Genomic DNA, 27,234 nt, shown 5'->3' on the forward strand with positions numbered 1-27,234 from the left:
CCAGCTCCATAGGAGAAAGGCCCCTGGGAGAAAAGCTGGGGTTGAGAATGTAGCATTGTGCCTTTGAACTTGTCTCCTCCCAGGGATTATGTTCAGTACTCCTTTCTGCCTACACTGAGTCAATGTGCTCTTGGGTTGTGTTGGAGGCTGTTGTTTTCTCTCCTGATTACAAGAAATAAGTCTGATTACGGAACCAGAACTTGTAAAAAAATCAGCACAATTGTTATTTTGGAGCAGACTGCAATGGTTTCAGTAATATTTGTGCTTTTGTATTGCTCACATCCTTATGAAAACCTTAACTTTCCTGACTTCTGCTGTGCAGCTTGAGATCTCATTTGCCCTTCTTGCTTTGTTTCCTCTGTGCTGCTTACATCCTGGGGCCAAATTAAGCAGTGTCTGAACAATAAAGGGAATCTGTGCATCCTGAACACAATTGACAAAGATGATATGTCTTCTGATCTGTTATTAACAATTTTGTCTGGTTCAGCTGGCTTAATTAGCCTTAAATTAAATACGTACTTTGCAGTGTCTAGACTGCATCTGCCTGAGGAAACAGCAGGGTGGTTTGTGGCATCCAGAGTCTCAGTGGAAGTAGCCAAGAGCAAGAGGATGGTGGAGCATCGCTGAGGCCCTCCCAAGCAAAGTTACGCTCAGAAGGAGCTGTGCTGAATGGTGAGGGAAAGTGTCCGGGTCTCGGTGGTCCCGTCGCTGGCACGGCTCTGCGATGCTGCTTCGCTCGCAAAATCAGGTCAACGGGAAATGTCAACCGTGAATGAGCTGAACTTTCTGCTCTGCCCCGCGGACCCGGGATAAGGAGGTTTGGGGATTTCGAATTTCGTTTTTCTTCCTTTTCCCGAATGGGAGATCCTCGATGAGCTCTTCCTTCCCCGGCCGGGGCAGCCGGGGGTGCAGCAGAGGGGCCGCGGGGCAGGGCAGGGGTGCGGGCGGGCGCGGCTGCGGGCGGGGCGGGGGCGCGGGGGCGCGGGGGCAGGGCCCCCCCGGCCGAGCGAGGGGCGGGAGGCGCCGCTGCCGGCCCCTCCGCCCGCCGAGCCCGCGGTGCCAGCGCCTCGCCTCGCCTCGCCTCGCCTCGGGCGGCCAGAGGCAGAGCCCCGCCATGGAGAGCGGGATGCCGCTGACGGGCGGGCAGCGAGCGCTGATCCGGGAGAGCTGGCGGAGGGTGAGCGGCAGCCCCGAGCAGCACGGCCTCGTCCTCTTCACCAGGTGAGCGCGGCGGCGAGATGCGGACACCGGCGCCCCGGATCGACCCGGGCGGGAGGGATGGACGGGCTCCGTTTCTTGGAGAGAAACGCTTCCCTGTGCTTGGCGATGGCTCCCAGACAGCTCCCTTCCCGTGGCCTCTCTCCCCTTCCGAGAGCAGCCGGGGCCGAAGCCCCTCCGCCGCCCAGCCGCGGGTGCCGTGGGTGCCGTGGGGCAGCGGCGTGGGGCACTGCTGGGCTCCTCTCCGCGCTGCTCCCCCGCCTTTCCCACGCTGTGCCAGTGAGAACTTTGTTACGCGAAGACGGAGGGTGAGAGAGAAGCGGCGGGCAGGTTTTGTGCGTTTCTGCCCACTGATCCCCTGCCTTGTCACTGCGACTTCTGCAGTTGAAGGGTCGTTTGTACCCTCCGCTCTGGGGAGCGCATGGAAGGGGCAGCCCGATCGTTCCCTAATCAGGGAACTGCTGTGCAGCCCCAGGCACAGACCTGGCCGCCAGGAGGGATTCAGTGTCAGGTCAGAGGAAGAGGTGTGCCGGGGGGAATGGCTGATACCCAGCTTCTTGCCTCTGCTAAGCAGATTACTATATCAATTATGTGAAGAGAAGAAGGCAAAAATCAATGAAAAGTCATATAAAAAGAACAGTTGGAGAGTTGATGAGCAGCTTCCGGAACAAGTGGGATCCTCCCAGAGCAGGACTAGAGCAGTGACAGCAATGTGGGGGGAGAGGGATGCAGTAGTTTAATGTGCAGCAATGATGAGAAGATAGACTATTTTGCCTTAATTTCCTGTGGCCTGTTAGATCTACCTGGGTGCTACTATTGAGGCCTATACGTACCTGACATGCACTGGCAGGGACGATGGGGCAGGGGCAGGGGGGAAGGAATGGGAGCTGGTGATGGTGTCGGAGAGTGTCTGAGTTTGTTCATGCTCCCCTTGCTCCAGAAAGCTGCTGGAGCTTGGAGGCCTTCCCTGATTTGTGAGCTTTTGGGTTCAAGGGGATCAAGAAGTGGGAATGGGAAGAGCTGAGGCAACAACCAAGACTCTGGGGAGAAAGGCTAGGCTGGAGGAACTCCAGTGAGCTGGGACTAGTCCTCAGGTGCCATAGACACAATATCTGAGAGCTGGAGCTGTGGGTCAGGGAAGTAGAGAGGTTTTTGTCTATAGCTGATCTGGATTGTCCCAAACTAAAACTTTTCAGAACTTTTGAATCCTTTACAGATAGGAGGGATCAGTAGGTAGGAAGGGAGGTAGAAGGAGGCTGTGGTTGTGCTGCTGATGGGGTTGTTCCTGGGGTGAGTAGGACTTTAAATAAAGCTGAGAAAGTGAGATGATGGGGTTTCTCTCTTGCTTTTGCAGGTTGTTTGACTTGGATCCTGACCTGTTGCCCCTTTTCCAGTACAACTGCAAGCAGTTTGCCAGCCCTCAGGAGTGCCTCTCTGCCCCCGAGTTCCTGGATCACATCAGGAAGGTGAGAGAGGGGCTATGGCATGGCTGCAGCACAGCCTCCATGGAGGAAGAAGCCCTTAGGAAATGACTTGAGACTGTGGTGTCTGACCAGGGAACGCATGGGAAGTTTCCTCCTGAGATGGTAACTGCAGGAGTCACTCATGCTAGCAGAAGGCACTATTGCCAGAACAAAGTGTCCCACAACAGTGGGGAGGGGATGAAGATGCGGGTTGTGGTGGCTAAGAAGCACCATGTTGGTTTTCATGCCCTTGTCTGAGAGTGAATTTCCTCCTGTGAAAGCTGGAAGCCTTTTCCTACCTGAGTGAGCTGCCTCAGGGAGGAGTTTGGTGTCTTGCTTGCCTGTCTTTATTCTTCATAAGAGGCGGTTTCAGGACTGTGCTCCTCTCTCTGATAGCTGCAAGCTTTTTACTGTTTTCCAGCCTCTGTTTGTTGGCAAAGTTAAGTCCATTTTTACTTCTATTATTGCTTTGAGCTGACATAGCTATTTGCTCTTGTTGTAGATAAATTTCCTGTTGAAATTATAGGGCACAACTCTATTACCTCTTGGTTTTGCCAAGGTAACCATGCCCTGGCTTTTATCTCTTCTTCTAATTTTGTATGTCTGTTCCCTTCACCCTTCATTAAATTTATCTGTCTTGTTTCCATTTGTCTCCTGATGCTCCTGGGAGACCATGTGGTATATGGTTTACCAGCCCAGGTCAAGAGACCTGGCTGTACTATCCACCCCATCTCTTCAAACACCTTGGCTGTTCTTAGAATCAGAGTGGTCTTATTCACAATTGCACCATCTTGGCAACTCCTAGTTGGAAACTGCAGTCCTAGCGATTTCCAGTGTTCCCATGCAGTTGTCCTGGGGTCCTAGCAGTTGTAATGACTGCATCAGCATTAGGTCTTAGCCTGCAGCTGCTCTGCTGTAGGGCTGTTAGCCCTCTCTAGGACAGGGTGGTTAGCAGTGCTGCTTGCTGTGCACCTCTGGCAGTGTCCCATGGAAGGATGCGGAGTGTGCTGCTGCCAGCATGCCTCACTGATTTGACACACACATCAGAGTAGAGCAAAGGGAAGCTCAGAGGGCATCTGCTGGGCTTAGAGTGGGTTAGGCTGACAAGGGTGAAGTAGAAGAGTCAGACTCTTTGTTCCTCTTGCTGTTAATGCCATTCTGCCTTTCTGCTCCTGCACCAGGTGATGCTGGTGATCAATGCTGCTGTGAGTCACCTGGAGAACTTGTCCTGCCTGGAAGAGTATCTCTGCAACCTTGGCAAGAAGCACCAGGCAGTTGGTGTGAAGATCGAGTCTTTCTCGGTGAGGTGTCCTCTCTTGTTCTGTTGCAGCTGTGTTTGTGCACCCCTGCCTGCAGCCCTTGGCTGCCCCCATCCTTCTCCTGGGTTCAACTGGCTGGAGAGAAAGCTGGTGGCTCAGGGCATCCTGCCCAAGATGCTGATACCTACATAGTGACATTGGCCCGATGAGGGAAACCCTTGAGGTCCCCTCATTTTCTACCCTTCCCCAGTAAGCCTGGGGAGAAAGGACAGATGGGTGCAAGGCATTTCCACCGTTTGGAGAGAACCATGGTTTGGGGCACTGCAGTCTCTCCTGTGACACAGGGCTTCAGGCTCAGCCTTTTCCCTGGATCTCTGCATCAAATGCTCTGGGCAAACCTCACCACATCTGGAAAAGGGAGCATCCACCTCTCTGTATCTGCTCTGGTTTGGGGTTGTTAAATCCCAGTCCCTTCTTCCTCCATGGCAGTAAGGCCTGAGCATCTTCCCTACTAAACCCTTGCTTACTCTGCTTCTGCCATCAAACATGGACAGAAATGCTTGATAATTCAGCAGGGAATGGCAGGTTGAAGAAAAGGTTTCTAACCAACACATGGCTCACTCCTGATACTGCTAGCTTTTGTCCTCTTCAGAGGGAGCAGGGTCCCTTTTGTCCCCACCAGTCCCGCCCTCAGTGTGTGGGCGCCCCTGCATGGGGTTGCTCACAGCAATATGAGGAGCAGTGCCCTGTGGAGAAGCCTGAGAGGCATCAAGGCAGGCCCTAAGCATCCAGCCTAGGATCTGACCCGCTCTCCTGGCATCAGGGTGTTTCTCAGCTCTGCTGCTTCACTGCTATGCCAAGGGATGGGGCTGTCTACTTGTATCTGGGAGCCATGGAGGATGTATGTGTCCCTCTCCTCTGGTGTTGCATGTGTGGTGTCAGCCCTTGCTCCCTGCCTTGCCCTCCACAGTCACCCAGTGTGTGGGATGAGGGCCAGCATAGGGCAGGGGAAGGGGATGACATGGACTGGTTCTGGGTCCCCTCTGAGGAGCCAGGGATGGGGGGCTGCTGCTGCTAGTGGAGGAGGAGCAGGTACCCTGTAATGGGAGAAGTCAGAAAAGGTGGTGAAGTGAGACAAGAGACTGCATGTCATCCCCTGGTGCTGAGCTTGACACCTCCCTATTTGGTTTGCAGACTGTCGGCGAGTCCTTGCTGTACATGCTGGAGAAATGCCTTGGGACTGCCTTCAGCCCAGAGGTGCAGGAGGCTTGGAGCAAACTCTACAGTGCTGTGGTGAAAGCCATGCAGCATGGCTGGGACACCCACCCAGAAGGGGACTAGATCTTGCCAGCCATCCCCATCCCTAACCACGCAGCGGTCCTGAGCACGGGGAGCACTCTCTGCCACTCCCCACCTGTCTCTGTGCACCAGCCCATCGCTGTCTCCACTAGTCATGTGTGCTTTGGGGCTCTCACAGTGATTCGACCTTGCTTCAACACATCTCTGCCTTTGCTAAAGGCTGGCAGGGTACATCTCTGAAGAGAAGCCTGGGTGTGCCGCAGCACAGGTGTGCCACCCTGCCCCAAGTTCCTTTGGGCTAGTTGGAGCACCAACACCCATGTACCTACTCTGTTTTTTAGCTGGCTCATCTTCCCTGCTCTGAGTAGCCACCCTAGTTAGGTGAAAGCTGGCATAGGCCTCTTGGGCTTATTTGCTCAAGGTCCTATTTGCCGTGCCCGTACTTGCCAGGTCTGGCACTGCTCACTCCTCTTGGGCTGCTGTATCTGGTTCAGCTGTGACAGTGATGGATTTGGCTTCCTCCAGGGGCAGGGGCAGCAAAGGTGAGGGCTGGTCATACCACGAGGCTGTCCTCAAAACTTTTTCCCCTATCCCTTCACCAACACAAAAGATGGTTAATCCTGGTGCTCTCTTCAGCTTTGCCTCTGCCCTAGATGGGATCCATAGTTTTCTGTGTGTCACGTTGGTCACAACTCAGTAGGTTTCCTAGGGATGATTGCAGTGGTGTCACATTAAGGTGAGGCTGCTTTTGGCAGGTCTGGGCTGCCAGCTGAAAGGCTTTGTATTGATTTGGCCAGTTGGTTTAACCTTAGAGCCATCTGAAATGCTGTAGCAGTGTCTGTTTACTGCTTTGTGTTGAGGAGAATAAAGTAAACACAAGGCAAAGATGTCTTAAAATAAAAATGAAGGTTGCAATCATGTCATGGCAACAGCTTCCAGAAATTCTGGCTCTCGGCCAGAGGAAGCATAGCTGGAATCTTTCAGCTGATGCTATCAGAATCTGGAGTGCTTCCCAGCTGCACACAGTGCCCATGTGCAGAGTTCCTCACCCTCATAGGAATGAAAAGACAGCATCTGCCAGAAGAAATCCCAGAAAATGGCTGAGAAGCGGTACCTGAGGGCTCTGGGGGTAGCTGAGCTTGAGCACTTTAAGGAAGCGTTCATCTTTATGTGGAAGCCACTGTGGAACAGGCAGAACCAGGTTTCTAGGCATTACTAGCCCCAGAGCAAGGACATGGAGCAATTTTTCAGTTACAGGGGTATGGACAGGAGTAGTCTGGTGTTGAGGGCTGAGATGGTCCTGTTCTGGAGACATTCCTCCAGTATTCAGATGTCCACTCTGGGGCAGGAGAAGGCTCCATGTAGCTGAGGTCTCTCAAGCCCATGCCAGGGAGGGGATGATGGGTCTCTGATTCCCTGGCACTAGGTCTTATGGTAGCCATGGGCTTCCAGCAAGCAAAGAGCCTTCCAGCTGTGTTTGGTAGGCAAACTGAGAGGTGTTGTGGATCAGGTAGTGAACATCCCCATGTTCATTGTTCTCCCCATGGTAACATGTAGTTCTGCCCCTGCAGTGCTACAGTGTGGTGCTGTGCATTCTGGCCTGTGGCTCTCTCCATCTGCTGGGTGAGGTGAAGTCCTCCCCATTCTTGCACCCAGCAGTGAGGGATGGAGGACCCAGGCCTGAAGGGAGGCACTAGCTGTGATGGCATGATATGGGGCAGGAGGGTTTGGGAATGGGAATATCCTCTTTGCAACCCTGTTTTGGGGCATCAGCCTTCAGCATCATGGGAATGTGACACCTTCTGGCTCTGTGTGACAAGTAGGCAGCTGTGTGATGAGTGGGGTGTGGGTGTTACTACCCCAAACCATCCCTGCTCCCTCTAGCTTTCCCAGCTCCTTGACTTCTCTTTTTCTGTGCCACATTTTGTGTAACTCCCAAGAGAACTGGACTAGTCTGTGTGCCTCTTATACCCAGCTGTACTGTTTAATAAAGAACAAGAGTGAGTCTTAGCCCTCTTTGATGCCTTATGTTTATTTTAATATAAAAGGCCCAAGCAGAGGTAGAAAAGGAGGATGACAGAAAGGGGTTTACTTGTTTCTTGTTGGCTCTAGCTCTGGAGATACTGGTCACTGGGAACACTTGTGTAGCGCAGCTAAACTGATGTGAGAAGGCATCCAGCAGCAAATGCCTGCTGGAAGTTTTTGTGCATGGTAATTGAATGGGTGGGCAGCGGAGGGCTAGCAGAGACATCCTGCTACTGATTGCTCATTGCTTTTTGAATATAAGAGTCTCTAATGGAATTAGAATCTTAAGCAATCAGCCTAAAAACTCCCTTTTCTGTTGTTCAGCTGCTGCTTTTGTTTTTTGACATAGCATCGGCTCACCTGCTGTTGGTCACTGGCTGCTGGTTGCCCACAGCAGCAGAGTGTGGCCTCACAGTGAATTCCTGCCTTCTCCATGCAGCATCCACCCTGCCAGCTGGACTGCAGAGCCACCCCATCAGCCTTGCCCAGGGAGCAGCTGGTGAGGATGCAGGAGGTCCTGTCTCCTCCTGCTTGGGGCCTGTTCTAGCTTTGACATGGTGGGTTTCCAGCCCTGGGAGAGCTGGGCACTTGATGCTGAAGAACGGTGCCCAGAGTGGGGAAGCCAGCTCAGGGTCTGTAATAGCATCTCAAAGGCTGAAAATCCCAGCCCTGGCACAGGAAAGAAGGGTGAACATCCTGGGAAAGCCATGCTGCTCTGCCTTGGGGAATGTTTAGGATGGGGCTTGTACCACAGGCAAGTGTGTGAGGGGCTGTAAAGGGGAGGAGAGCAGCAGAGATCTGAATGCAAAGAAATCCCCCCTTTGAGTCATTGCTAAAATAATTTTTCCAGCTCTTCCTGGCCTTGGAGCACAGCTGCCAGCCTCAGGGCTGGGGGTGGGACCCCAACCTGGTGCTGCAGGGAAGGGTCAGCGCGGCAGCCTCCAGCAGCACTCTCAGCTTTGGCTGCCTGCAGCAGCATGGATGTTTGCCACAGCTCCCACAAACTGCCCCAGGCTGCTGCCTGGTGGGAATGCTCCTGTCACTGCCCACCACCAGCAGGCACAGTGGGAGACTCCATGCAATTGATTGGCTCTGGCTGAGGGACTTCTGAGTGTGCAGGCTGCAGTCAGGGAGTGTGTTTCTGAGGGCTGGCATGGCGGAGGTGCAGTGTCATGGGGCTCACACAGCCTCCCTAGGCTGTAATGAGCTTCCCCAGCGTGAGGGCTGGGAGAGCTGTGAGCCAGAGGCAATTGCAGCCCTCGCTCACAGCCAGAGCTCCTGCCCCAGCGTTTAGCCCTGTTTACCACTCATTACAAACCAGGGGAGGCCTCTGTAGGGGTGTGTGATGTGGAACTGGGATTTGAAATTTTCCAGTTTTTCACCTGAAGGAAAGCCCTATCTTGCCAGAGTGGCCAGGCAGGGTTCACTCCAGAGGAGCTATGGAAGAGCCAGCAGGAGAGACCTGCTGAAACCAGAGGTAAATCATTCAAGTAGGAATTTGGGTATAAAGAGTGAGTTTTGGGAGGGATGAGGGGAGTAAAAGAGCACTGTCTGCTCAAACTCTAGAAAAAGGCTCCTAAAATGGTGTTCACCTCCTTCCCTGGGACTTGCTGGTGGGCAGTTCAGCTTTGGGACCATCTGCTCCATCTCCAGATGGGAAGGGTCCCAGAGGGGCTCCAGGCCACCCTCCTGCTACCTCCAGGCAATGTCTGCACCTTTGCTGGTGTTCTGAGCCAGCCCTGCCAGTGTGACTCTGCCCCAGGAGAGAGTGCTTACAGATGTGCAGGAAATGCACATGGGAGTCCCAGGGTTGCACCCCATCCCCAGTATAGGGATGGTGCCAAGGGCTGTGCCAGTCCATCTGATAGGATACAGTGAGGTGCTCTCCTGCTCCTGTGACTTTGCTGTTTCTGTCCACTTGCTGGTGTTTGTTTCTGTGAACATACCCAGACAGGGTCAAAAGCAGTCCACAGGTGGGAAAAGGGGATGGAGTACTTTTGCAGGCTCCACTGGCAAGGCCTCCCCCTATAGTGGTGCCAGGTAAGACGGGTTGGGGTGACGACGCCAGGCAGCAGCTGGGTGAAGTCATTTTATTCAAGGCACGGTCATAGCAATAAATCACAAGAAGGTACAGACCTCTGGCACATTCCTACAGTGGGGCAGCCAAGGGCAATCAGACCAGCAGCCTGAGCTCCTGAGGACACAGCGCCACTCCTAGGCACTTACTTCCACCCTCAGAGAGGCCACCAGCATCCCCCTGCCCTGTTTGGGGCTGCCCCTGGAGCGGGCAGTGGCTGAGCTGTGGGCAGCCATGGGGGCGCGCGGCAGGAAGCCACCAAACCCATGGGATACTTTTTGGGGTTGGGAGGGAGCAGCTGAGCTCAAGACTCACCCGAGGCAACTGCCTGGGTAGATAGTGTGCTGCAGCCACTGCCCTAGCATGCAGGAGCGTGGGTGAGATTGGGGCCATTGGGGCCAGCTGGCTGGGCTGAGACCCACCAGCCTCCCAGGAATAGCCCAGGACCCACTTGAGTCCAACTGAGACCCACAACTCACTGCTCAGCTGCTTTTTAACCTTCCTGCACCCCACCCAGAACTGGCACACCATGCCCCTCCTCCCAGTGGCACCACTAATGCTGAGCAGTGCCATGGCTGAGCATCTGCTTTCACACAGCAGCACTCACCATTCTGGCAGCCCTGGTGCCAGCAGAGCTGCACTATCCTCCCTTCCCTGCTCCAGGATAGTGGCAACTTGAGTTGCTCGAAGCTAGCAGAAAAATCAAGGACAGGAAAATCAGCTCTGAGGCCTAAGCAGGGCTGAGCGAGGAGCCAGCATGCCCAGGTGAGCTATGGTGGGAGAGGGGCTCAGCAGGCTGAGGATAAGCCTTTGTCCCCAGGGGCCACCACAGCTACTCTGGATGAGCTGGAAAACTCCAGGGATGCTATCTGGGCAGGAATTGGTGCACTTACACTAACCACAGCAGGACTCACACTAGAGAGGCAGTGTGGCTGCTGGGGGAGCATCCCACAGCTGTGGCTTGTGAGTGAGGGTAGGCAGGATGTGGTGGACCAGGAGGACCTGGAAGTCTGGATCCTGCCAGCCTTCACCCTGCCTTTCTGTTGCAACAGGACAGAGCCATGCTGGGTGTCATGGGCAGCCCTAGGGAGAGCGTGAGCACAAGGGGAATACTGCCAGGGGACAGGAGCGACAAGGAGCTGCTCTTGTAGCCATTAAACAGACTTGTCCCTTGACCTCCCACTTCTCCCCAAGAGCCCAAGGGCACAGGCATAGTGCAGGAAGATGGAAGGATAGGGTGGGAAGTTGAGGAAGAGCTGGGCTTGCATTTGATGCCTGCCTTGGGGCAGGGCCACTGGTGCTCAGGCAGATGTAGGAGCTGCCCCGGGCACTCACCTCTCCACCAATGCACACGTATGTCAGAAGTCCCTGCTTTAATGGGCAAAGCAGGGGCAGGCAGCAGCCTGGATGGCCAGCAGCACGGGAGGTAGTGGGATGGCTGCCTGAGCAGTGGGTGGGTGGGGTGGGATGCAAGGATTAGGGGTGGCCAACCCCTGCCACTGAGGACCCACAGGACAGTGTGGTGGCAGGCACATTCATCTGTGCTGTCTGGGCTGCTTCCTCCTCACAGAGGGGCAAGGGCCTCCCTCCTGCCCTCAAAAGCATGGCCTCTCAGAGAGACCCTCTCCCTATACTGCTGCACCCCCTCTTCCCCACTGTGGGCTGGAAGAGGCAGATGGGGACAGCGGGACACTAGGGGGCTCAGCCAGTCCAGGCAGCGGGAAGGACCAGCAGAGCCTCCTGCCACCTCCCATGCAATAGGTCTCCCCCTTACATCAGTCCTGTCACGCCCTGTTCCATCAGAGAGGTGGCCCCCACCAGTGCCGGGAAGGCTCCTTCCTGCCCCATGGCACATCCTCCACTCTCAGCACGGTTGGTCCTTGGCCAGCAGCACAGATGTTCACTGGTAGCGAGCCTGGCTCTCCATCACAGGGCCGCTCCTGTACTCGCCCTCCACTGTCTCCAGCTCTGTCTCGAAGCTCTGCAGCCCCCCATCCTCCCCATCCTCTGCTGGCTCCAGGTGGTTGCCCATGGTGCCATAGGACTGGTGTGCTGGAGAGGCCGCTGGCGTCAGGCTCAGCTCAGGCTCCTGCAGGACAGTGGCCACAAAGAGCTGCCCCAGGGGGCAGTAGGCCATCAGGACCCAGGGGAGCAAAGGCAGGAATCACAGCAGGGCTGGGGGAGGGGGACTCACGTTGGAGTTAGGGGTGGAGGAAACACTGCTCCGCTCCACATCATTGAAGCTGCCCTCAGATTGGTCGGACATCTGAGGAGAGGGAGGCCAGGAGGAAATGATGGTTTGGGAGTCCCAGCTTTGGCTGGGGACAGCCAAATGCCGCCTCAGACTCCCACGGCAAATGCACCTCAGAGATGCAAGGAGTGAATACGGTGGAGTGAAGGAACAAAGTGGGCAGCTGCCTGTGCTCACCTGGTAGCTGGAGGGTTTTCGTGGCTGCAGCTTCTTCAGGCAGAGACCAAAGAAGGAGAAGATGATGCAGGAGAGGAGGACCACAAAGGTAAAGAGGGTGACAGGCCGAGTGGGACCTAGAGCACAGAGACACTGGGGCAGCACATGAGCCTCCAAGAACTTGCTACATGTCCAGTGAGCCCCAGACTGGTGCCTGCTTTGTGTCTTACAATATCTCTACCCCCTTCCCAAAACACTAGCTGACACCTCCCTCAGATGTCAGGTCTCCACACCACCTTCCCCCTTCCCACCCTTCATGCCATGCCAAACTCGGGGGTGACACCAGTGGCTTGCCATCCCCAAGCATGACCCTCAGCAGTGGCAGGGCACAGCCCCAAGCTCTCCCTACCGAGGCGCAGGACTGAGAAGAAGAGCAGCCAGAACATGCAGAGGATGGGAGCCACCACGACCTGGCTGATGGCAGCCACGTGGAGGCGCTGGTTCAGCTTGGTGGGGATGTACACGTAGTAAATGTTGTACCGGTCAACCATGTGCTTGAGCAGCATGTAGAGCAACCCTGGTGGGACAAGAGGGGCCATTTGGGAGCAGGGCAGTGGGGACAGCCAGGGGATGATGCCCACGAGTGCCCTCCTGTACCATGCAGGAAGCTTGCACTCCCATGCCCCTGCTGGTGGTTGGGACAGGCTGTTCTTGTCACGGCCAAGAACACGGGCATGTGATCATACTCACCGAAGGGGACGATGATGGGGCAGGTGATGCTGTAGGTCATGACAACAGAGAAGATACAGCAGGTCCAGGCGTATTCTAGTCCAAACTGGAACTGGTAGGCTTGGCTCTGGGGCACAAACAACAGTGTCATTACTGCCTCTGCAAAGTCTCCACTTGCCTTTGCACCCTGGCCCACAGGATTGCCTCATCCCCATTAGCTCCCAAGGTGAATCCTGAAGAAGTCCCCACAAGTATCTCCACAGGACCATGACAGTCTGAGTTTCCAGCAAGCGCATCCCTGCTGTGCTGGGGGTTGTGCAGGGTCAGAGGTGACCAGAATCACATACCCGCTTGACATGGAGCCGTTCAGGCTCTGACTTGGCAAAGCAGAGGCGGGCAGTGTAGACGAGGAGGCCCGGGATGCGCAGCAGCTCCATGGCTGTCCCAATTAGGCTGGAGGTGACCACGTAGTTTACAAAGAAAGCGCCATTGTCTGGGAGGAAAACACACCTGCCCCAGGGACAGAGAGTGTGAGAGAATGCTCGGGCAGGCAGCCAGGAGAGCTGCTGGGGGCTGACAACAGGTGCTCCCGCTTGCCTGGGAAGTCTGGGAGCTTCCTGCTACTCACTGGAACTTGATTTCGGCTTCGGCCAGAAAGTGGGTGTCAAAGAGCCAGCGGAAAAACAGGTCCAAGCTGGAGTGGAGAGAAGAGGAGCAGCTCAGAAAGAGGGGGAGCTGCAGAGCATGCTTTCCCCTTCCCTGAGGGGGCAAGACCCTCTGGACCCTACACTGCCAGAGCAGCCCCTTCTGCCACACAAAACCACTGTGGAGTGGGTGCTTGCCTCCTGGACAGCCAGGATTGCTGTAGCTGGAGCTATACAAATACCTGACCAGGTCCTTTCAGGGTCTGCTGAAGGGCTGGCCCCAAGCAGCAGCTGACCACCACCAACACCCTTGGGTCAGCCGTGGCAGACTGGCAAGCTACTCCACGCCAGTCCTTCACAGGGAAGCTCTGTCTGTGACCAGCTGTGATCAGCATGGCACTGCTAAAAAATGGTTTTTTCCCCAGAGACTGCTGTGTTCCAGTGGCAGTGGGACCTTAGGCCATTGGGGCTGGCTTGCAGGGCTGAGGGGCTTGGGTGTGATCCTGGCAGCTAGGGAGCAGGGAGAGCAGCATGGCAGGGTGGCTTGTACCTGCTCAGACCCAGCGAGGGCAGGATAATAACCATGAATACCAGGAAGAAGAAGCACTTATGCATGGTGATCTGATTTTCACTTGACCTGCAGAGATGGGAGACAAGAAAAGAACATTGCACTTCTCCAAGAAAAAGCAGCTGGTGGTGCAAGGGGCTCGGCTGGGTCTTGTTCTTCACCAAGGAGCTACTCCCAGCCCCAGAAAGGCATGTGCATTTGTTCTCTGCATCTACTGGGGCCTTGAAAAGCATCTCCCAGGCCAGGGATGTCACCATGTAGCAGAAGCTCTTGTATTCCCAGCCTCTCACCTCCTTCATCCTTGCCCTCTCCTACCATCCCTGCTAGGGTAGACACCCATCAAAAGGCAGATGGGTGTATAGAATGCGTCCACGAGCCCCCATTTCCCCCAGAAAAGGAAGGGAGGTGGTGACAAAGCTCCTGCAAGGACTTATCAGACCAGGTACAAAGGTTGGGGCCAATGGAGGGTCAAGACAGAAGGGAGCATATTGTAGGAGCTGGGCAGTTTCCTCTACTAGGAGAGTTTTAGCATCCTGAAGCCATACCTCTGCCTTGGAAGGCTGGGAGCATGCCTGGGTTGAGCCACACAAGCAGGATCACGGCCCTGCTGCTGCCAGTCCACCATCACACCACACCTTTCCCAAACTTCTTCAGACCCATCTTAAAATCATCTGCCTTTGACAGCAGCCTGGTAGAGTTCAGGACTATGGGAAGGAAATGGCTCCTTTGGGCATGGACTTGGGTCTTTTTCCATGGAGAGAAACACCTATGGGGCTCTGATGGGGTCTGCTGCTCCACTGCCTGCCTCCCTGCAGGTTGGGTTCCCCTTCCACTGAGGTTCCTCCCATCTACAGCAGCCCTGGGGACCGTGGGGGCCAGCCCCGTTACCTCGTCCAGTGAGACTCGAAGAATGCCGAGTAGTAGACAAGGAAGGGCAGGAAGACAGAGAAAGCCCAGAGCAGCAGCGTGGGGAAGAACTGGGTGATGATGGGGTTCTGTAGGAGAGATGCCAGACATCCCTCAGGAGTCCACCAGAGCACAGCCATGCCTGAGATAGCTCTGTGGGCCTCCTGGCACAGGATGGTGGGTGCAGCAGGCAGGCTGGGGGATCCTCTCCCTGAGCAGGGGCATTTGTTTCAGGAGAGAAGAGCTTGAGGCCAGCCAAGGGCACCACAGCCATCTCTGAGCCCCAGTGCCCACCCAGAAGTTCATAGGTCAATGAGCAAGGAGAGGTGCTGCTGGCAGCTCCTAACATCTCCTAGAGCTCCTCCCAGACCTTTCCTCATGCATGGACAGCAACCTGCCCACCCTCATGGACACCAGTACCAAAACCCAGGTTTGCACAGGTGCCCCAGGGTTCTGCCACTGGAAACACAAGGAAGCACGACCACTCCTTGTCTCTCATCAATGCCCATCCCAGTGATGGCTTGTCTTCTTGGGCCAGTGTAGAGCTGGTACCCTACCCCTCTCACAGACAAGCCTGGAAATGGTGACCCTTTAGGAAAATTGGCACGGGGTACCAGGAACTACCTTGAGGCTCTCCACAGGGTGCGTGACATTGAACATGTCCATAGTGTTGACAATGATGGCTGGCGTGGTGAGGAAGAAGAGAAGGACGAACAGGCAGATATTAAGGAGGATGAATCGCACCCACCAGGATGTGCCACGGACTGACAAATTCTCCCTGTGGGAGGAAAACGTGAACTGGACATGATGGAGAGTAAAGGCCATGTGTCATGGCCTCCCAACATAGCTTCACAACACAGCTTCACAAAGCTGTCCCTCCTGATACCTGCACCAGCCATTCTGGCAGACCCTGTTCTAAGCTCACCCTCTTCCCCTCCCAGTGCTGCTGTGCTGTCACCTGCAGAGCTCCCTGGACCAGAGAATAGCCACAGAAGAGGTCTGTACCACCAGGGGGCTTTTGAGTCAGGCTGGAGAAACTGAAGCATGACAATCTCCCCAAATCTCAGCTGGCTGAGCCCTGCCACCCTTGGGGTGATGACCCCCATCACTCCTGCTGACTTCTGCTATGGCATAGGAGGGATTGTCAGCTCCTGCCACTCTGGGAAAGTTTCCTACAGATGTGGACATATACCTATATTCTCCTTCACAGCTATATGGTCTCCCTATAGCTATGGGCATAGGTTCCCACCACATCTGCTTGCCCCCCATTCCTCCCTCCCTCCTGCCATGGGGGTTCACCAGATGATATCGCTGGGTGCAGGTGCATAGCGAACGCCCCAGTGGTGTGACTTGACCACGGTGGTGACAGAGGACTGCTGGGGGTGCTTGCAGCAGCGGATGTGGCTGTAGTCCTTCAAAATCCTGCAGGAGCAGGGAGCCAGGGGTCAGGTCTCACTTCCTGTGAGACCCTTCCCACAGTCCCAACAGGGCAGCTGTCTCTGCAGATGGCAGAGGCACAGAGGAGACAGACTCATTGCCTGGCTTTGGCTGGAAAAGATGGCAAGGTGCCCCAGTTTCCCAGCAGTGGTGGCCACCAGGCTGCGAGATATCCCCGTGCCTGTTGCATGAGGGGCACTCACACAGCTGTCATCCGCTCATCCTGGAAGGTGACGAAGGCCATGTCCAGCCGCTTGAGCGTGATGCGGTTGCGCTCAGCATTGAACTCATCTGTGAGCTTCTCCTCCAGCTCCCCATAGTACTGCTCAGCATCCACCTGCAGGAGCAGCCGGAGCTCTGCTGCGCTTGTCGAGCTGGGGCACAGGCAAGCTGCCATGCTCTGCCTTGCCCGTGGTGCACACGTGCTGCTTGCAGCCCTGCCCCTACCCTCCTACCTGCTCGAAGCCACAGAAGCCGCAGCAGAAGATGCGGGCGCAGGGGTGGGTTTTGATCATGATCTTCCCCTCTTTCTGTGCCTTGGTGGTGAAGTAAAGCCGCCCCTTCATTGCCTTGCGCCTGCCAGGAAGCCAACAGGGGTGAAGGTCATGTGGGGAGTGGCAGACATACAAACAGAAACACAGCCCCGAGACCCCTGAGTGGTACACCCACCCACAGAGGCAATGTGGATGTGCATGCACTCACCTCTCTGCATCCAGCTTCATCAGCTTGCGCACATCAAAGCAGAACTGGACATTGGTGATGGTGCAGCTGGGATAAGCCTCGCTGCAAGCACAGGGATATGTTGGCACCAGGAATCAGCGCATGGGGACAGCCCCTGCCACCTGCCTGCCACTCACTCAGCGAGGCTGTGGCACACTGCTACTCACTGGAAATGTTTGATGATAAGGGAAGGGTCTGTGATCTCCTTAGGGATGTGGGTAACCATCAGTGTCCGGGCGACCTGGGAGAGAAGAAGGTGCAGAGAGGGTAGGTGGACAGGTCTGCGGGACACATCACTACTACTCTTCTCATCCATCAGTGAGCTGGGGCACCGACTGCCACCCCTAGGCCAGTCAGCACAGGCCTTCTCAATGCCCAGTCCCAAACCCTGGGGGCAGAGCCAGACAATGCCATACCACAGACAGACGAACACAGCAGAGCTTCAGTTGCGATACGCAAGACAGGAAGAGAGAGGTATCTGTTCCCAGGCTGTCAAGACTTTCTCCAGAAGCTGGCAAAACCCAGCCCATCTTTCCCTGCCTGCCCAGCCCCAGGCTGTTTCTAACGCTCTCCCTACCTACTGGGACCAGCATTTGTACAAAGCAAAAAGTTGTCCATTAGCACTGAAAAAGGCAGGGCTGGAAGAGGAGTGGTTGCTCACCTTCTCGTTCTCTCTGTATTCCAGGTGGACAGAGTGGTGAGCCATGCAAAGAATGGTGAGGATGAAATAGATGAGGGCAAAAATGCTGTGCAGCCACAGGAGACGGTCTCTGGAAGAGGGAAAGAGGGGATCAGAGAGCACTGTGGTGAGCATATGGCATGGGATCACCCTGGCACTTGGCACCTCACCCATGGCCACCCCTTCCACCCAGTGGGACCTCCATGCGCCAGCTGTCAGACCCCCACCCCAGGGATTAGAGGGGCAGCACCCAGGGTGTAGGCTGAGATACTACAGAAATGAGGCCATGCAGCCCCAAGAGCACTTCTGCCACCAGCGGAGTGCAACGAGCAATACCAGTGTGTTGGCTGCAGTGGCTGTGCTTGTGCATGGCGCAGAGAGACACAGGCACTACTGTGAGCGGCATGCTGCTCACATGGACCTCTCCCTGTCCCCAGCATGGGGCTGTGGTGAGCACTGTGCCTGTGTGCTCCCAGCAATGCCCACCACAGCGTGAGCACACACAGTTCTCTCCATGTGGGAGCACCTACTGTGTTGGGATGTTGGCGATGGTTGTCCGGCCGAAATGGGTGGGATTGTGTCCTGCAGAGGAAGAGGAGAAGCAGAAGGTTAAGGGTAATCAGTACAACATGCATGTCCGTGTTTGCAGTTAGTGGCTCTGGTCTTTGCTCCCTCCTTTTTCATCTCCCAGGTCCCCACCAAGTCCTCACAATCCTGAACTTCCCTGTCTCTTGTGTTCCTCTGTCCCCCAGCTGATGGTGAGTTCCTGCTCCCTTGGGGGCTTCTTTCAGAGGGGTTCTTCTGCCTTTTGTCCCAGAGGCACAGCACTTGCCCCAAGGCTGGGAAGCTTGCACAACACTCCTGAGTCATCCCATAACTAGGGAAGAACCTACCCAGGAGATCCCCTGAGAAGTTGACGGGCAGGATGACAGCCACGGAGAGCACACAGACCAGCATCAGCAGGACCAGGAGGTGCCGCTGGAAGGAGAGGTAGGTGGTGGCATCGATCCCACACTTGCTCTGAATCTCCTCGTCCCTGGGGAGAGGCAGGTGGGGGTGAGTGCTGGTGGTTCTTCCCCATCACCTCCCACACTGGCTGCTCCAGCCTCCCACAGCCCACACCAACTCATGGCATCCTGCTTAGGGCACAAAGAATTTGGGCACAGAAGGGATGAGGGACAGAAGCAGCCTTTCAGCTACCATCCCATTACAGGACTGGTTCCTACCACAAGAGGTTGAAGCCCTTTTCTTTGGGATAGGGTCTAAGGGCCAGGGGAGATACAAAGGTGAGTCCTCTGCTCTCTCTTCAGGGTGGATGTTTTAAGAGGGCTCTCCTGTGCCGCTGGTCCCAGCAGCTCTGGGTGATGGGCCACCACCTGTGACACCAACTTCCCAGGGGTGGGCAGCAGTGGGGCATGGCCATAATGCCAAGGACACACACTTACTTCATTTGGTAGATAGAAATGAGCCAGGAGCAGAATCCCTAGAAGGGAAAAGAGTCAGGATGAGATGAAGGCAACCAACCCCCCCTTCCCAGCAAGGAGCTGGGGCACAACATATGCTGAAGACATACAGAGCTGGTGCAGTGCCTGTGGCCAGGGGGATAAGCAAATGGAGGCAGTGCCCATGGCATCTAATGATGCTCAGCTGAGTGGTGAAGGCAGCTGCCTTGGAAGGAGCAGGAAAAACACAGCCCTAAGAGCTGATGGGAAGCTGAGCACAACCTCTCTTCCAGGTGATGACAGCCCTGAGAGACCACACAACCTTCCTGAAAGTGGTGATAAGAGAATTCCTGTGAGTGGGAGCTGAGGGTCTGCTGGGGCAGGAGTGTACATGGACAAGGAGGTCTCCCTGCAAACATCAACCAACAGGTCATGGCTGTCAGGTGCATATTTTTGGCTGCAGAAGGATTTGTAGAGAAAGCTGAAGTCAAGCATTAATCCATCATATCAGGGGTGACTTCCTGGACCTCAGCTTCCTCTGAATATTAAGGAGCATCTCTATAACAGGCTCCTGGCTCCCAGCAGCTCCCTCCTCTGCCCCTTTCCTGACAGTCCCTAACACGCAATGTACTTTTTTGACCACTACCAAGTGCTGAGCTGGCACTGCTGTAAAGTGATACAGGACAACTTAAGTTCTTGGGTAATAGCTTATTCCCTGTCACCGTGTATGCAATATTAGGGAGTTTTCTCCCCTACACATTATTTTATGTTGTACAAACACCAGAGTTCATGCAAGTTCAAGGTGCCTCTGCAGTCCTCCTGGTCATGGCCGTACCAAATAGCACCCAGCCATCTGGCCTCTTCACCACTTTCCAGAGGATTTATAGAATCATAGAATTGTGAGGTTGGAAAAGACCCGTAAAATCATTGAATTATTAACCAAGCACTGCCAAGTTCACCACTAAACCATGTCCCTAAGTGCCACATCTACACAACTTTTAAATACCTGTAGGGATGATGATTTCACCACTTCCCTGGGCAGCCTGCTCCAGTATCAACCCTTTCAGTGAAAAATGTTTTACTAATATCCAATCTTAGCATACCCCAGTACAACTCAAAGTCATTTAGTTCTGTCTCTTGTTACCTGGGAGATGAGATTGAGCCCTACCTGTGTGGGTGAGCTTGCACTGGAACAGATCGCCCAGAGAGGTTGTGGAGTCTCCCTCACTGGAGTTATTCAAGAACCATCTGGATACAATCCTGTGCCGTGTGCTCTAGGATGACCCTGCTTGAGCAGGGAGGTTGGACCAGATGGCCCACTTTGGTCCCTTCCAACCTTACTCATTCTGTGATTTTGCAATTCTGTACTTGCTTTTATGCTCTCTACAAACTTCTCCACAAAACTGTTCTTCTCCCCTCTTAGTGTACTTTACATCTAACCTTGCACAGTTGAGATTTGCCTCATTTGTGAACAGTTCAACTTTTTAAAGGATGTCTTCTTACTTCTAATAATCTCCCTTAATCTGCTCTTTAGTGTGATGGCTTTCCCTGCGGTCTTTCTCACTTATTTTTTGATGAGCAATATACATTTGCCTAGAGCATCTGTTACAGAGGCTTTAAACAGGCCTCCTGCCACCTGCAAGGGTCTTGCTTGTTTTGCTCCTTTCCTGCCTATTTTTTTTTAATAAGTCAAGTCATTTTTTCCATAGTCACACCAGTGACTGACTTGTGAGCTTTTGCTGTCAAAAAAGAAATAGAAAGAGGCAGCAAAATGTGCCCATCTATGTTTGTTTCCAGCAAAACCTGGTGTTCGCCTGGTGTGACAGAAGGAAACAAAAGATTACTTTAAAGCCCCAGCATTCAACTGTGCTTGGTAGAGGAGGAAATGTGGTGCAGGGGACTGTCCTGATGGGTGAGAAAGATCCCTGCAGGCATGTAGCAAGGCTTTGGCCATGCATCCAATTAGGTCTCCACAGCTGCAATGACAGCCATGCAGCTGGGAGATGCTTGCCCTGATGGGCACATCCCATCAGAACTGCCATTCAAGATAGAGGCCTCAAAAGAATCCAGGACAAAGAAACCCTCCAGGTTCCAGGAATTCCCCACTGCTAAAGGGTGTTGAGCAGGAAATCCTGCACTGGAAGGTTTAATTGCTCCCATATAACTTCTGACCTGGGTTTCTGATAAAGAACAGGACAGCCTGGGTCAGGATGAGCCCACTCCAAGCTCCCACAGCCACAGCCACTGGCACTCACCACATCCTTGTTGTCGGCATCCAAGGGACTGCTTTCTGACGGGGACTTCTCCTTCTCGCTCTGCTCTCCATAGAAAAGCGAGGTCAGACTTCACAGGAAGGGGAGAAGAGGAGGGATGAGGCAGAAGAAAAGCAACAGACAGGAGAGAATAAGCACCTTTGGAGAAGTTCTCTCCTAGGAGAGCAGCGCAGGAAATGCCTTCCCCCTTCCTGCATCCTGCCCTGGGGCTGGACCAGTGACTACAGATGGGCTTTGGACAGAGCTGTTGCATCTTGCTGCCTCTGTGCTGACAAGTCTCCACAGCTTCTCTGTGGCTCTGACCCGTGATGGGGTGGCTCACAGAGAATTAGCCTTAGCTCCAGCATAAGGGCCTGCTAAAACAGATATTTTCTACTCCACTGTTTTCTGACATCTCACACGGTTTTACAGTAAAAAGAAATGCAATCAGAGCTTGCATTTTAAGTCTTGATTGCCCTTTGATCTCTCCGGTGAAGGGAAACATCACATGTCCATTGCCAGACTCAGCTCCAGAGTCCGAGGCCGAGAGGAGCTGGAGAAGTGAGAAGGCAGGAGAGGGCCAGTGTTTGCTCTTATGGGCTGCCCAGCCTTACAGAGACCCCACCTGTGTGCACCTGCCTGTGCAAACAAAGATGCTTTGCTGCCCAGGGTGAGCCATGCTCTGGCAGGTAGGCAGTTGTGGGAAGCACAGCCCACCTGGAAATCCGGTCTGGGCTCTACTTTTACTAGAACACTGGTAATTTTTGTGGGATTCTGCACCTGGCCCAAACGACAGGCCAGGCAAGTTTCTTAGGTACATGAGGAACAGTGTTTTACTGCTGTGTGTCTCCCTCTGCCCCCTCCACCAGCCAGTCTTGCTCTCCCCAAGAAAGTGGCAGGAGAAGAGGCAGAAGCTCAGTCCCCACTCAGTAGCAGCTGTTGGGCTTCTGTCCTTCCCAGGACAGTGCCCTCAACGGCACGCAGAGAACTGTCACCAAATGCTACCGGCAAGAGCAAATGAAAACTTGTCCAGGCTTTCCCTTTCCCCGCAGCAGATGGTGCCTGTGTCTCCATGGGCAAGGGCAGGCAGGCCACTTCCAGTGGGGAGGAGGGACAGGAACACCAGCTGAACTTCTCTGTGTGCCACCCTGCAGTGCTGGCCTCTCTTCCAGTCCTCTTTAAGAGAACAGAGCTATCACCCACACTGGCTTTGCTTTCTCCTCACCTATCGTTGTCCATCAGCAGTGCCAGGCGCCCGTAGTCCCAAGCCGCTTTCCGAAGACAGGAGAAGACCAGAAGGAGAAGCTGAAAGAATAAGAAAGAGGAGAAGTGAAGGCTTTTGCTCCAGGATCTCACCCCATGGGATCTTCTCACATCCCTCCTTTCTGCTTTCTCACTGTGGGCCCAAGCTCGTTGAAACTCTTGCCTCAAGCAGAACCGTTCCTGCTCTGTGATCTCAGCACTGCTGCCCAAGTGCCTCCTGCAGTCCACCAATGATGTGGGCAAAGCCCTTGGTCCCCTGCACTCACTCCCATCCCCTCAGTCATCCGGGTGCACCGGTGCATGGGCTGCACTTGTGTGTGGTTGTCAGAGCACCCAGGGGCTGCAGTGCTGGTAGAAATGGCACCCTCCTGGCCCACTTACCAGCCAGAGGATGAAGTTGATGGCGAGCACGGTGGGCACTCCCCCGAAGGGCAGCCCTTCCAGCACGGTGCTGCGGGAGCGGGCGCTGAAGCATTGCTCCTCTGTGCTGTTCACTGGGGCATCCAAGAAGATGAGCACATCCAGCGAGGTGGGGCTGGAACCATCAGGTGCCGGCTCCACCGAGTACACGCTCTCCATTGGCACTGTTGCGGGGTCTCACCCTGCAACACAGAGGCAGGGGTGAGGATGGAGAAGCCTTTGCTTGAAAAGGGGCCATGGCTCTTCCAGGTCTCCTCAATCAAAGTCAGAGGAGTTCACTAAGGGAAGGGCAGGGAGAGGACTGGCTGGTGACCTTGGAGCTTCCCCAGTCCCAGTCTCTCCCAGGGAGAGGCTGTGGGAGATAGGGCAGGGGGTGTTGCTGAAGAAATCTCACAGCTACTTCCTGCCCTTTCCCCACCCCATGAAACCCCATGCTATTTGGTTGTCTTCATCATACCTGAGATAGGTCTCTCACCACCTTTGCCCCTCAGTCCTGGAAGCTGGGTTGAGTCATGACCACACTGGTGCAGTCAGTAGGCAGGAATGAGGAGCTGAAGCATTTGCTTGAATTTCTGAGAAAAAGAGCAATGATGATGTTAACAACTCAGCTGCTGGGCTGTACTTGCTTCTCTCCCCACAGCCAGATATCTACTGCCTATGGAATATCCCTAAGCCCTCTGCCCTTGTCTAGCATCACAACCTCCCTTTCACCTTTCCACCTGGGCAGAATTGCTCCTTCCAAGGTATCTTGATTTCTTCAGAAGAATTAGCTTCTCAAAACCCTAAATGCCAAGCTTTCCCCCACCTTCCCCAGTAGCTGATACCACAGGCTACAGTCCTCACGGACAGAAGACACTTAAAGGCCATTAATGTCCAAGACTGTGGCTCGTTTCCAAAACCTTTCCTACTACCATGCTTTAGGTAGGCAAGGATCCTCTCCAAACCTGCAGTGCCTAGGAATCCTGGGAACAAGCACCCTACAGCAACCAACATGGCTGTTACTCGTGGGGATGCCACAGACCTGCATGCCAGGACACTGCTGAACGGCTGCTGCACTCACCAGAAGCATGAGAGAAGAGGGAAACAGCACAGCAAACACTAACAAACATGGGGTGAGGACAAGGGGGCCAGAGTCTCTTTTCCTCATACACCTGCTGTGCCTCTGTGCCTTAGAGCCCCCCCCGGGCACCTTTAGTCAGCTGCTTCGGGTGCCTGGATAGCTGTGTGGCCTTCAGAGGAGACCAGCTATGTCTATGGTGAGACCCACCACAGTCTTTGGAGGCCTTGAGCTGCCAAACAAAATTTTGAAGTTGTCCTGGTCCTGAGCAAGGGCTTTTATCAGATGACCTCCAAGGGAGTCCTTCCAACCACAATTATTCTACATCCCTACTCTCAGGAATGTGTACTCCTGACAAGAACATCTTCTGGCCTGCCTGAAGTTTATAAGGAGCTATATAAGTGCCTTGCCTTGCAGACATGCTGGGCACAGTATATTATGGCCAATATATTGTGACCAGTGCAAAGGCCACATGAAAACTCAGAATGGTTTATTAACACATACTTCTGTGAGCTTTACATTCAAGCCACTGGGCATTCATTCCTCTTCTTGCTTTTTATCTGTATTCCAGCCACAACTGTGACCCTGCTGCAGGCCCCCGCAGTCACATAGACATAGGTGATCCCTGCTGGAAGATGCTCAAAGCCCACAAGGACAGGATTAAACAATGGAGGAGGATACAAACAAAGACAGCTGGCACCTCTGGGGATCCGAAGATGCAAAGTGTTTATGCCAGATTTTTCCACCAAGACCAAACAGGATCAACTCTTCTTCAACACCAAACAAAACCGGATTGAGAGGTCCTTGGGGAGCACACACACAAAATGTCTTGGCTTAGAAAAGGGATCTTCCTGAGCTCCACACAGATTTGCTTTTGTTGGGAAACATTTACTTCTGCTATGTCAATGTGACAGATGGGAGACTACAGTAGCACGTGATTTTATATACACTGCTGTAACCTCAGCCTCTCTCTCTTAGATCATGCAGTTTGCTGCTCGAGGAGATTAGTCCTGTCCTAAAGCTCCCAAGAAGCCCAGACACCCATATCCCACAGCTGAGCAGAGCAGGCAGGCCGAGAGTGCAGAGGCAGGAGCTGACACAGGTTATATGCCTGAGAGACTGACTCTTTGACCTCCACATCCAGGGAAAGAAAAGGCTAAGGAGGAAGGAGGTGTTCAAATACAAGAGATGACAAAAAAAAAAAAAAAGGTTCTGACAGCCCGGACATTGGGGATTCCCTAAGGATTCTCAACCCCAGCTCTCAAGAGGGTTGAAGCATTTAAGAACTACTCTTGGTGCCTGAAGTTTCCAAATTAAACACAAAAAAAGATGATGATTTGCTATTTTCTTAATTTCTGAAGCATAAATTTCATCCCAAAGAAAAATTTCCACTGGAAGCCTAAGAGGGCTGGCATGATTGGACCAAGGCTATGAGGCTCACCCCACTCCAGAGTTAGGTTGGCATCTGGCTATCTGCAGTCCCTCCTACTGTGCACACAAGTGCAGTGTCACTTGAGTCTTGGGCTTCAGTGTCTGCTACAGATCTGCCCATGCTGCCTACAGCATCTTCAGTTCTCCTCAGAGGTCCCTGGCCATATACACATTGATCTGACCAGTCCATGGTGTCTGGAGACATCATAGCCCAAGCTCAGAAAGCTGAACATTAGTGTGACTCTCAAAAAAACTGTCAGGTCACCTGAGATATGCTGATACTTCTCCAAATGGCATCCCAGTAGACTTGGGGCTGAAGTACCATCACTACACCCAAGTGTGAAGTGATGGATGGGCTGGAAAAGCCTCCCTGTGGTGTCCTCAGTCATGGCCTGCCTCCCAGCCAAGGTTGGGAGTCCTGTACTTCAAGGGCCAGCATGGCCCCATCAGGATAACAAACCCTGACAAGGGACCCCCATTAAGAGGAGACCTTTGGGAAATGAGTGGGCTACTCTGGCAAGTGGCAGCTGCCTTGCCTGCCTCCTGCTTGCCATCAGGCAACCACCTGGGCCACCAGGACTTCTGGCCAGGGTCTGCTCTTTGCTATGGAAATGCTCTCAATCTGTTGCCCGCAATGTGCATATCTCCCTCCCTCTCTCCCCTCCTCCTGTAAGCAGCAGAGCCATTGCCATCTGGCGTTTTCAGCTGCTAAATAATTCACTGCCTTTTGGTTAACAAAGAGAGTGTGTCTTTGACCGACAGAGCCGTTAGACCTTTAGCAAATAAACAAGGAGACTCCTAGCAACTTCCAAGTCCCTTCTCTGCCACCACCACTCCCCTACCCAGCGGTAAGATCCTGCAGCTCGTTTCTAGGCACCATCTTCACGCTCGTAGGAGGAACATCCTGTTGGAGGATGGCAGGGTGAGGGGGATTTTCACAGAGATCTGTACAAGTTGTCTTTCCCTACCAAGTCATTGTTGCTATCCCCTTCCCTCAGTAGCAGATATTTTGCTCCTGGTGGCCAAAAGCAATAGGTTTCTCCTAGAGACAGTACTAGTATCTCCTGTTCCAAGCTCTCCTGCCCCCAAAATTTCCCAAAGCAAGCCTTCACCCTCCCAGCCCAACCAGTTCATGTCTTTCCACCTAGCACTGCTGTTTCAATACCAGACTGCAGAGAGAAATTTCAGCAGCAGAAGGTACCAAAAGACCCAGTCCAGCTTTTTCCCCTCTCTCTTAGCCACCTCCAACTCCAAAGGAGCCCAAAGGAGCCATCATGTCATGCTCAGGCCTGTAACACAGTATATCTCAGCTCCTCTGCAGCTGATGTTGAGGTCATCAGCCTTTTCCCTGCTACCTTTTCCCTGGTCCCTTCAACTCCAGATAACCACAGAAACTTACCTCCAAATACTCGAAACAGTACTTTTCCAGACCACCTGTTCCAGCTAAACTCACCTTTTATGGTGCTGCTCTTAGAAAAGTTTATACAAATTATACAGCTGCAGCATTACCATTAAAATAATTATTGGGAGCAACCAGCTAAATCATGTAGCTGCTCTAGGAACAGCACATGCAGCAGAAACAGTGAGAGCAGATTTCTTCTCACGTGCACCAAGAACAGTTTGAACTCAGACCTGTAGGACACGTTCAGCTTCTCTCTGGTTGGACAGGTACCTTTTTTGGTCTACAGAGTCAGAGATCACAGGAGCACTGCAGGTCACACTTAAAGTCACTGGTGAAACCCCTAAGCTAAATTTTCACACCACACATTTTGCAGTATGCGGGTGACAACACTCTGTGATAGTATCTGAAAGGCTCAACCGAACCCACAGCATTGCCAAAACTGCTCCTGTTCCCAGCTATGCCACTGCCATTGTGCTTTTCCTGTTCTTTAAGGGCCAAAGGAGAAAATACTGTTGAGAATAACAGAGCTAGGTGGG

At 53.7% G+C, this 27,234-nt stretch overlaps 2 protein-coding genes across 5 annotated transcripts in view; one reads left to right on the top strand and one right to left on the bottom strand.

Annotated features, from left to right (window-relative positions):
* The first annotated feature begins 1,050 nt into the window (after positions 1 to 1,050).
* Positions 1,051 to 7,238, top strand: NGB (neuroglobin). Its single transcript, XM_050336228.1, has 4 exons — positions 1,051 to 1,221; positions 2,573 to 2,684; positions 3,863 to 3,982; positions 5,135 to 7,238. Exons 1-4 carry the CDS (start codon positions 1,115 to 1,117, stop codon positions 5,279 to 5,281), a joined length of 486 nt encoding a protein of 161 aa, XP_050192185.1. The 5' UTR covers positions 1,051 to 1,114; the 3' UTR covers positions 5,282 to 7,238.
* A 2,102-nt stretch (positions 7,239 to 9,340) lies between these two features.
* TMEM63C (transmembrane protein 63C) overlaps positions 9,341 to 27,234 on the bottom strand; it is a 32,963-nt gene continuing 15,069 nt past the window's right edge. For all 4 annotated transcript variants that reach the window (XM_050336217.1, XM_050336218.1, XM_050336215.1 and 1 more), the window contains exons 2-24: positions 23,266 to 23,380; positions 22,770 to 22,990; positions 22,351 to 22,430; positions 21,129 to 21,216; positions 18,877 to 18,914; positions 18,325 to 18,467; positions 17,962 to 18,013; positions 17,414 to 17,522; positions 16,920 to 16,993; positions 16,735 to 16,815; positions 16,488 to 16,608; positions 16,236 to 16,369; positions 15,895 to 16,017; positions 15,220 to 15,373; positions 14,578 to 14,684; positions 13,672 to 13,758; positions 13,106 to 13,171; positions 12,825 to 12,987; positions 12,499 to 12,604; positions 12,158 to 12,325; positions 11,770 to 11,885; positions 11,536 to 11,607; positions 9,341 to 11,454 (exon numbers count right to left, since the gene is read on the bottom strand). In XM_050336217.1, coding sequence (XP_050192174.1) covers positions 11,242 to 11,454; positions 11,536 to 11,607; positions 11,770 to 11,885; positions 12,158 to 12,325; positions 12,499 to 12,604; positions 12,825 to 12,987; positions 13,106 to 13,171; positions 13,672 to 13,758; positions 14,578 to 14,684; positions 15,220 to 15,373; positions 15,895 to 16,017; positions 16,236 to 16,369; positions 16,488 to 16,608; positions 16,735 to 16,815; positions 16,920 to 16,993; positions 17,414 to 17,522; positions 17,962 to 18,013; positions 18,325 to 18,467; positions 18,877 to 18,914; positions 21,129 to 21,216; positions 22,351 to 22,430; positions 22,770 to 22,967 — 2,493 coding nt within the window. In that variant the 5' untranslated portion in view covers positions 22,968 to 22,990; positions 23,266 to 23,380 and the 3' untranslated portion in view covers positions 9,341 to 11,241. The remainder of the gene's footprint in view (positions 11,455 to 11,535; positions 11,608 to 11,769; positions 11,886 to 12,157; positions 12,326 to 12,498; positions 12,605 to 12,824; positions 12,988 to 13,105; positions 13,172 to 13,671; positions 13,759 to 14,577; positions 14,685 to 15,219; positions 15,374 to 15,894; positions 16,018 to 16,235; positions 16,370 to 16,487; positions 16,609 to 16,734; positions 16,816 to 16,919; positions 16,994 to 17,413; positions 17,523 to 17,961; positions 18,014 to 18,324; positions 18,468 to 18,876; positions 18,915 to 21,128; positions 21,217 to 22,350; positions 22,431 to 22,769; positions 22,991 to 23,265; positions 23,381 to 27,234) is intronic.

The sequence above is a fragment of the Myiozetetes cayanensis genome, unplaced genomic scaffold (assembly GCF_022539395.1).
Source record: "Myiozetetes cayanensis isolate MyiCay16 unplaced genomic scaffold, myiCay2020 scf6-25, whole genome shotgun sequence".
NCBI classification, from domain to species: Eukaryota; Metazoa; Chordata; class Aves; order Passeriformes; family Tyrannidae; genus Myiozetetes; species Myiozetetes cayanensis.